This window comes from Entelurus aequoreus, linkage group LG08, assembly GCF_033978785.1.
Source record: "Entelurus aequoreus isolate RoL-2023_Sb linkage group LG08, RoL_Eaeq_v1.1, whole genome shotgun sequence".
Lineage (NCBI taxonomy): Eukaryota > Metazoa > Chordata > Actinopteri > Syngnathiformes > Syngnathidae > Entelurus > Entelurus aequoreus.
In genome coordinates, this window is record NC_084738.1 from 5,981,467 (window position 1) to 5,992,780 (window position 11,314).

General features: G+C 39.1%; 1 protein-coding gene across 1 annotated transcript; it reads left to right on the plus strand.

Annotated features, from left to right (window-relative positions):
* Positions 1-1,313: 1,313 nt before the first annotated feature.
* On the plus strand, positions 1,314-8,599 carry gch2 (GTP cyclohydrolase 2). Its single transcript, XM_062054816.1, has 6 exons — positions 1,314-1,647; positions 4,992-5,101; positions 5,178-5,233; positions 7,657-7,688; positions 7,769-7,853; positions 8,073-8,599. Exons 1-6 carry the CDS (start codon positions 1,356-1,358, stop codon positions 8,197-8,199), a joined length of 702 nt encoding a protein of 233 aa, XP_061910800.1. The 5' UTR covers positions 1,314-1,355; the 3' UTR covers positions 8,200-8,599.
* Positions 8,600-11,314: the final 2,715 nt, after the last annotated feature.

Sequence of the window (11,314 nt, forward strand, 5' to 3'; positions counted from 1 at the left end):
TTTATACTTGTGAGTTTTGATGACACAGCTTTGCAACTGTTGATATTCTAGTTTCAAGCATGTTTTACTCAATATACACTAGCGTTCAAAAGTTTGGGGTGACATGTAAATGTCCTTATTTTTGAAGGAAAAGCACTGTACTTTTCAATGAAGATAACTTTAAACTAGTCTTAACTTTACAGAAATACACTCTATACATTGCTAATGTGCTAAATGACTATTCTAGCTGCAAATGTCTGCTTTTTGGTGCAATATCTACATAGGTGTATAGAGGCCCATTTCCAGCAACTATCACTCCAGTGTTCTAATGGTACAATGTGTTTGCTCATTGGCTCAGAAGGCTAATTGATGATTAGAAAACCCTTGTGCAATCATGTTCACACATCTGAAAACACTTTAGCTCGTTACAGAAGCTACAAAACTGACCTTCCTTTGAGCAGATTGAGTTTCTGGAGCATCACATTTGTGGGCTCAATTAAACGCTCAAAATGGCCAGAAAAAGAGAACTTTCATCTGAAACTCCACAGTCTATTCTTGTTCTTAGAAATGAAGGCTCAAACACAAAATTGTTTGGGTGACCCCAAACTTTTGAACGGTAGTGTATGTCATCAAATCTCAACAACAAGCTGTAATATCTTACTGACATCATTTAGGACCAAAACCCTTAAAACAAGTAAAACACTCTAACACAAAATCTGCTTAGTGAGAAGAATTATCTTATCAGACTTTTATTTTAATCTTACTTAGATTTCAGTTTTCGCAGCGCAGGATGTCTCGGTTACCAGAAAGATAGTCAAAGATCCCAATTATCCTAAAAAATATGCAGCAGGCCTTTAACAAATGAGCTGAGGGCGACAAAAGGCTTTCGAGTCGCACTTTCAACTCCCTGTGCCTAAATGTCAAGGCATCCACGTGAAGTCATGAGCCTGGTGTGAGTGTGTGTGTGTGTGAGTGTGTGTGTGAGTGTGAGTGTGAGTGTGTGTGTGTGTGTGAGTGTGTGTGTGTGTGTGTGTGTGTGTGTGTGTGTGTGTGTGTGTGAGTGAGTGTGTGTGTGTGTGAGTGTGTGTGTGTGTATGTGTGTAAGTGTGTGTGTGTGAGTGTGTGTGTGAGTGAACAAAACTAATCAATGCATGGAGATGGATCAAGAGACAGATCATGTCTAGTGATGGAGGAAAGGAGGAATGCGGTGGTACTTACATTAGGGGGCGTGGCGGGTGAGGTTGGAGTGGGCGTGTCCCTTCGTGCAGCACCTTGGCGAATCAACTCGCTGTTAAAAAGCGGCACTTAGAGACCTGCGGCACAGTCAACACCAGGACTACTCGCCTGCTCTACTCCTTTCCTCCTCCTCGAGCATCATGAACGGCCACTGCAACGTGCAGGTCAACGACGTGGCGGAGGAGTTCCACTGCAACAACAGCTTCTCCGAGCTCATCATCGACGGCAAGAAGGCCGCCGGGCGCCGCGGCCACGAGACCTCCCGCAAGGAGGCCGAGGACAAGAGCCGGCTGCCCGCCCTGGAGGTGGCCTACACCAGCATCCTGCGGGAGCTGGGAGAGGACGTGGACCGCCAGGGACTGCTGCGCACGCCGCTGAGGGCCTCCAAGGCCATGCAGTTCTTCACCAAGGGCTACCATGAGACCGTGGACGGTAAGTCAGGACTGTTCAAGAAGAGTAAAGTTGCAATTTGACATCACAGTACAGGCCAAACGTTTGGACACGCCTCCTCATTCAATGCCTTTTCGTTAATTTCATGACTATTTACATTGTGGATTGTCACTGAAGGCATCACAACTATGAATGAACACGTGGTGAAATAAATGAAAACATGTTTTATATTCTAGTTTCTTCAAAATAGCCACCCTTTGCGCTGATTAGTGCTTTGCACACTCTTGGCATTCTCTCCATGAGATTCAAAAGGTTCTGAAATGGTTTTCACTTTCACAGGTGTCATAGTTGCATAGCCTTCAGTGACAATCTACAAAGTAAATAGTCATGAAAAATAAAGAATATGCATTGAATGAGAAGGTGTGTCCAAACCTGTGGCTTGTACTGTACATACAGTATAAACGTGCACAACCGGTTTCCAACTAATTATCTGCTAAGAGTCACCAAACTTTAAAACTTGCAGGATTTTTGTTGTCCTACATGCAAATGTACAAATATAGTTGACAGGAATAGCAAAAAAAAAAATGCATCAACGAGTAAAAAATCTAATCAAATAAGTAAGAAAATAAATCAAAGAGAAAGCACCATAAAACTATAAACAGTGGCATTCCTCAATGGCACACAAAAGGCTCATCAACCACCCGCATTTCAATGTTTCAATCGGGGTTCATTTTGGAGATCAGGCACTCCTACATATCTCCGAAAGGCACCACCACAGCTCTGGAGTTCAAGGTCAGCCTCATCTTCTCCGCTTTGAGAAAATAAAGACCATCTCTAATCCAGCGGGTGTGGCCTCCAATTTAACACAATGAGTCTTCTAGTAGGGATTGCTTTACAAGATTATTTTGGGGGGTGTTGAGGGTAGATGACTGAAGTGCAAACCCCCCCCCCCCCCCCTCTAATTGGTCCATTTGGAGCATGGGGGTCACTCATTTTAGCTCAGGGGCCGCATGGAGGAAAATCTGTGCACACGCGGGCCGGACTATTCTAATCATGGCATTAAAACAAAAAAATAAAGACAACTTCAGATTGTTTTCTTTGGCCAAAAATAGAACAAACACATTCTGAAAATATTACAATAAAAATATAGAAGAAAAAAATCAGCAGCGGTAAAGTGAAGGAAAGAAGAAAGTGAATGAATGTTTATAACTGAATACATTTACATTTCTTTTGTATTATTTTTTTTGTTTATGACAACCTTTCCCCAAAACACAATATAGAATGTAAGATATAACAGGATAATGCATACATTTATCATTTGTTTTCAAAACGGTCCCAAAAAAAAGGGACCCCAAAAATGTATTTTTATGACTTGACGGGGTCTCTAGTGTCCGGTTCAAACACTGATGACTCCTATCAAACAAGACAAGAGGCAAAGAATTAAACAGAGACATAATTCAATTTGGACTCAATTGAGGAGGCACGCCTGGACACACTGTACACCTTGTACAGTATCTCAGCACGCTCTGACAAAAGATTGCACGCCTCCTTCCTTTATTCTGGACCCTCGCCGACCACATGGCCACCTTTGCTTCCAAAGGACAAAGGTCGCAAAAAGTTCACAGAAAAGGTCGTAAACAATTGACAGGAAAGGTCAGTTCAAAAAGAGTCCGTAAAATAGTTTAAAAAGAGTTCGTCTGGAAATTGGGCAGATCCTGTCATCTCTCCGCTTTGAAGTCCTCGGGCCAGATTAACATCCATCTGTTGATTACCATACATGAGAGGAAACAGAAAAGCCTTCATGTGGCTCTCCCCCTTACACAGTGGAGTTTTACGAGCCTTACTCTTGGTAGGCCTCAAAGACAGCCCCCGTCCTTTTGCCTGGAACTCATTTCAACACAAAGTTTTTTGTGAGAACTTACAATTATTCTAACACCTAGGACCCCATTTTTAAAATTTCTAGCGCCAACACTGATGGGAGTATTGGTGCGTGCAAAACAGCAGCAGGTGGCTGTGGCCTGCGAGCCGGTGTCAGGTTCAAACACTGATGACATCTATTAAACAGACAAGAAGCAAGGAATCATGCAGAGACAGAGTTACATTTCGCTCAATTGAGGGGAGACGTTTTTTTTGGGCTGTACTCTCGTTACAGATCCAAACTACGCTCTAAAGTCCAGCCCAAGTACTTCCTCTATTTATTTGGGAGGTCCCTGGTTACATCACTGAAGCTGTCGCTGAGGGAAGGGGGGTCATCTCCACAACTGCAGTTAGACACAATATATGACTATTAATGAAATGCAAATGTGCTGACACTCGTGATATCGCCATACTTGCCTACCCTCCCGATTTTCCCGGGAGACTCCCGAATTTCAGTGCCCCCCCCCCGAAAATCAACCATTATCCCGAATTTCTCCCGACTTCCACCCGTACAACAATATAGGGGGCGGGCCTTAAAGGCACTGCCTATAGCGTCCGCTTTTCCTCCATACAAAAAGTGGGCCGGACCAGTCACATAATATATGCGGCTTTTGCACACACATGAGTGATTGCAAGGCATACTTGATCAACAGACATACAGGTCACACTGAGGGCGGCCGCAAAAACAACTTTAATACTGTTACAAATATGCGCCACACTGTGAACCCACACCAAACAAGAATGACAAACACATTCCGGGAGAACATCCGCACCGTAACACAACATAAACACAACAGAACAAATACCCAGAATCCCTTGCAGCAATAACTCTACAATACGTTACAACATACACCCCCCGCTACCAACAAACCCCCTCCCCCCCATCTCCCAAATTCGGAGGTGGTCTCAAGGTTGGCAAGTATGGATATCGCCTTGTCTCTGCTTTGTCTGCGTCACGGTACTCGATGTTCCCTTGGCAGTCAGCAGGCCGATTCAGGGTCTGAAAACACTGATACGAGACGACCTTGCTTTGCACAGATAGAAAAAGTACAACTTCAGCACAATTGATGATAACTATAGCAACGGCCCTTAAGCATAAGAGTTGTGTGATAATATATACATCATTATTCTAACAGCCGCTTCTAATACTAATCAAATATCCATAGATAAATAATCCACAGGCCGGATCTGGCCCGCGGGCCTCGACTTTGACACATAGGATTTAGAGGGTTGGGTTCAATCCTTTTGCCAGTGACCACGGACCAAGTGGTAACAAGTTTGGACACTTTAACACTAGGTTAGTCAAAAAGGATCAAGTCAGACAGGATGTACCTTTTTCATCAGAACAGTACAATTCATGATTAAATAGCACATAATAGTAGAAATGCTTGTTGGACAGGCGAGACGGGTTAGGCAGGTTTCTATTGGAATGGACACGCTGAATAATGGCGTCCCCTGCTTGCCTGCAGACATCATGAACGACGCCATATTCGACGAGGACCACGACGAGATGGTGATCGTGAAGGACATCGACATGTTCTCCCTGTGCGAGCATCATCTGGTGCCCTTCTTCGGCAGAGTGAGCGCCTTCTCCAGCCGTCTTTCGAGTCGGAAGACAACCTTTTTTGTTTAAACGTGTCTTCTCCATGTCCCAGGTCCATATCGGATACGTTCCCAACAAAAAAGTAGTGGGACTGAGCAAGCTGGCGAGGTAATTAAACACACACCCACACAACGCCCCACCCCTTTTTTATAGACTAAAATAGCACAATCGAGACTCTCGGCTTTCGATGTATTATCAGGGGTGTCCAAAGTACGGCCCGCGAGCCAAGTGCGTCTTCCGTAGTCAATAAGTCAACACACATGGTCACACATTACACAACCTGCTCACTGAACCTTGTACATATTATAACAAACGTCAAATCACTATGCAAAATTCAAAATTACACCCGTTTAAAGCACTTTGGCGCATTTTAGCCGCTTGATTTTTCTGATTGATTACAAAAGTAAACAAGGTAGGAGTCAAACCTTTACATACTGTTAATATATCCAATTATATTAATCATTAGTTATATATCATTAAAATAATATATGTATGTATGTATATATGTATATATATATATTACATACTGTTAATATATCCAATTATATTAATCATTAGTTATATATCATTAAAATAATATATGTATGTATATATGTACATGTATATATACAGTATATGTACATGCATACATAAAGGCATATATAATCATATATACATATATGTATATATACATATATATGTATATACACATATGTATATATACATACATGTATATATACATGTACATACATATTTATATATGTATATATACATATATAAATATGTATATATACATGTATATACACATACATATATGTATATATACATATATAAATATGTATATATACATGTATATACACATACATATATGTATATATACATATATAAATATGTATATATACATATATGTATATGTATATACATATATGTATTTATACATATATGTACAGTATATATACAGGTATATATACACATATATGTATACACACACACGTGTATGAATACATATATGTATATATATATATACATATATGTGTATAAATACATATATGTATATATATACATATATGTATATATACACATATATGTATTATATACATGTATGTATATATACATATATGTATATATACATACATGTGTGTATATATACACATACATACATTGTATATATATATATACATACATATATGTATATATATATATATATATATATGTGTACATAAATGTATACATACATATATGTATATATATATATATATATATATATATATGTGTACATAAATGTATATATACATACATAAATGTATGTATACATACATATATGTAGTCATGCCAAAGACTATAAAAATGGGACCCATTACCTCCCTGCTTGGCACTCAGCATCAAAGTTTGGAATTGGGGGTTGAATCACCAACGAATATTCCCCGAGCACAGCCACCGCTGCTGCTCACTGCTCCCCTCACCTCCCAGGGGGTGAAACAAGGGGATGGGTCAAACACAGAGAGTAATTTCACCACACCCAGTGTGTGACTATCAGTGGTACTTTAACTTTAATATATGTATATATACATACATATATGTGTATATATATATATGTATATATACACATATATAATCATATATACATAAATACACATATGTACATATATACAAACACATGTATATATACATGAATACATATATATTTATGTATACATATACTGTATGTATATACATATTTATTTATACATAATATACATATGTATCTATACATTTATATATATATATATATGTATGCATACATATATATATGTATATACATATATACACATACATATATATATACAAACATATATACATATATATATATATATACATACACATATGTACATATATACAAACACATGTATATATACATAAATACATATATATTTATGTATACATATACTGTATGTATATACATATTTATTTATACATAATATACATATGTATATATACATTTATATATATATATATATATATATGCATACATATATATATGTATATACATACATACACATACATATATATATACACGTACACATATGTACATATATACAAACACATGTATATATACATAAATACATATATATTTATGTATACATATACTGTATGTATATACATATTTATTTATACATAATATACATATGTATATATAAATTTATATATATATATATATATATATATATATATGCATACATATATATATGTATATACATATATACACATACATATATATATACAAACATATATACATATATATATACATACACATTAATATATATATATATACATACATATTAATATATATACACACATTAATATACATATTATATACACATTTTTAAGCCCAAGGCAAAAACGTATTAGATCAAATACAGTATTAAGATTAAAATGTGTTTTCCCCCTCATACCAGAGGCGTCCCCTAAACAAATTGTGGCCCACATGTAGAAGTGCTACATACCCTGTGGTCTGTGGTTGTGCTTGTGGTTGTTGTGTTGTTTCGCCGCATGAAAACGTCTGTCCTTTGCAGGATCGTGGAGATCTTCAGTCGGAGGCTTCAAGGTGAGCTTCCCTCAGCCCTTTTCCTCAAGGACGTATATTCCAGTTCAGGCGTGTTCAGTAATGCTTTGCCTTCTCCGCAGTTCAAGAGCGTCTCACCAAGCAAATCGCCATGGGGCTATCTGAGGCCCTGCAGCCGAAAGGTGTCGCCGTGGTCATCGAGGCATCGTAAGTACACACACACACACACACACACACACACACACACACACACACACACACACACACACACACACACACACACACACACACACACACACACACACACACACACACACACACACACACACACACACACACACACACACACACACACACACACACACACACACACACACACACACACACAGCTCCTAATGACCGGGTCTAATGTGTGTATGTGTCAAGGCACATGTGCATGGTGATGCGAGGCGTGCAGAAGATGAACAGCCGCACGGTGACCAGCTCCATGCTGGGCATCTACCTGGACGACCCCAAAACCAGGGAGGAGTTCCTTTACCTCACCAAGCACTGATGGGATGGTCCTGACGTGTATTTCAAAACAAAACAAGAAGCAAATACAGCAAAGCTTGAAAGACAAATCACTGTGAATTCAAGAGAATCTGCTTTTTTGTTTCCCCCCCCAAGTAACATTGTACAGCTTAAGACTTTAGCTTCTTTTCTTTCTTTCTTCCATTGACATTGGTGCTTTCACAAAGTGGTACTGTCTTCCTTTTTTATTATTATTACTGTATTCAGATTTGAACCACATATCCACATATTTGTAATATAGTACATTGTAAAATACACGTTTTTCCCCCTGTCGGTCCATAGCAGTAGAGAAAAAAAGATGGCGGTACTGACAGGTTATTTTGCTTTTACAAAATCTGCAGCATGTATTTTGAAGTGTAATTACTTAAATAAAAGGCATACAAATGAAAGTGGTGAAAGTTGATCACTCATGAGAAATGACACTAAACCCATCCGTTTTCGGCTCGCCAGGCATACATTTGCAGTGTTTCCCATAAACTGCCAAGATACCTGTGGCGGTGGGGGCGTGGCTATGGGCGTGGCCATCATGACATCATCGAGTAATTTGCATAATTTACTACAATTATTTGATTTTCTCTAAAAAGGCTCAAAAAATGTATACTTACTAATTAATAACAGTTTTTTTTAAACATCCATCCATCCATCCATTTTACAATATAATTACAACACTTTATGTACATATTTATATACAGATTTGAACAATAAGTTATTCACTGAAATATATTTATTAATTGTGGTTCTTACAAAAAATATATCTTATAAAAATATAAAAGCTAAAATGTCTCTTAAAGCTCTGCCCCTTTAATTAGTGCATACTAAATCATTTAACTTTAGACTACTACTGCCCTGCGATGAGGTGGCGACTTGTCCAGGGTGTACCCCGCCTTCCGCCCGATTGTAGCTGAGATAGGCTCCAGCGCCCCCCGCGACCCCGAAGGAAATAAGCGGTAGAAAACGGATGGATGGATGGATAGACTACTACTACAACCATATTATTTACCAGCAACATAAAGTGAAACAGAGGCAGAGGTGTCCTGCCACAGTCAGTAACAAATAAACAGAAAACAGTAGTGGTTGTAGATAGACACAAAGCTTCATCAAACATCTAATCCACTGAACAAAGAGCTCCAAAAATCTTGATCCTACACTTCTCTTTTGTAAAGTAAATGTGAACAGCCTATATGGGCATCTACATCAACTATATGATTTGCCTGAGAAACTGGACAGGACAACAAAAAATAAAAAATACAATTAAAAAAAAAATCTATTTGTGGCGGCCTTAATTCTTTCGTGGCGGGCCGCCACAAATAAATGAATGTGTGGAAAACACTGATTTGGACCGCCACAAATAAGACATTGCTCATAGCTCATGTATTAAGAGTTGTATTGAGATTTCCTACTAAAAAAAATGCTGTGCGCTCAAATCCAGAAAACACAGTACGTACAAATTTAGAGATGTATTAAAGGCCTACTGAAAGCCACTACTAGCGACCACGCAGTCTGATAGTTTATATATCAATGATGAAATCTTAACATTGCAACACATGCCAATACGGCCGGGTTAACTTATAAAGTGACATTTAAAACTTCCCGGGAAATATCCGGCTGAAACATCGCGGTATGATGACGTATGCGCGTGACGAAGTCCGAGTAACGGAAGTTATGGTACCCCGTAGAATCCTATACAAAAAGCTCTGTTTTCATTTCATAATTCCACAGTATTCTGGACATCTTTTGCAATTTTTTTAATGAACAATGAAGGCTGCAAAGAAGACAGTTGTAGGTGGGATCGGTGTATTAGCAGCGGACTACAGCAACACAACCAGGAGGACTTTGTTGGAGCGCTAGCCGCGCTAGCCGCCGACCTCACCTTGACTTCCTACATCTCCGGGCCGCCAAACGGATCGGGTGAAGTCCTTCATCCTTCTGCCGATCGCTGGAACGCAGGTGAGCACGGGTGTTGATGAGCAAATGAGGGCTGGCTGGCGTAGGTGGAGAGCTAATGTTTTTAGCATAGCTCTGTGCAGTCCGGTTGCTAAGTTAGCTTCAATGGCGTCGTTAGCACAGCATTGTTAACCTTCGCCAGCCTGGAAAGCATTAACCGTGTATTTACATGTCCACGGTTTAATAGTATTGTTGATTTTCTATCTATACTTCCAGTCAGGGGTTTATTTCTTTTGTTTCTATATGCAGTTAAAGCAAGATGCTATCACGTTAGCTCGTAACTAAAGCATTTCGCCGATGTATTGCTGTGGAGATAAAAGGCACTGAATGTCCATTTGGCGTTCTGGACTCTCATTTTCAAGAGGATATAGTATCCCAGGTGGTTTAAAATACAAATCTGTGATCTACAATAGAAAAAGGAGAGAGTGTGGAATCCAATGAGCCAGCTTGTACCTAAGTTACGGTCAGAGCGAAAAAAGATACGTCCATCGCTGCCTCTCAAGTCATTCACTGTAACGTTCCTCATCCACGAATCTTTCATCCTCGCTCAAATTAATGGGGTAATCATCACTTTGTCGCTCCGAATCTCTCTCGCTCCATTGTAAACAACGGGGAATTGTGAGGAATACTAGCTCCTGTGACGTCACGCTACTTCCGCTACAGGCAAGGCTTTTTTTTTATCAGCGAGCAAAAGTTGCGAACTTTATCGTCGATTTTCTCTACTAAATCCTTTCAGCAAAAATATGGCAATATCGCGAAATGATCAAGTATGACACATAGAATGGATCTGCTATTCCCGTTTAAATAAATAAAAAATAATTTCAGTAGGCCTTTAAAGTAGCGTTTCTTAACCATAGTTGTGCCACTAAATATCGGTTTCTCAGCTGTGTTCCGTACGGGCCGCAGCGGCACTCACTTGTAATACACGTTTCCACCACTTGTGGCACTAACGACAATATGAAATAAACAGAAGAAGTCTGGAGCTAAAGTCATTGGGAAGTTCCTTAAAGGCCTACTGAAATGAAATGTTTTTATTTAAACGGGGATAGCAGATCCATTCTATGTGTCATACTTGATCATTTCGCGATATTGCCATATTTTTGCTGAAAGGATTTAGTAGAGAACAACGACGATAAAGTTCGCAACTTTTGGTA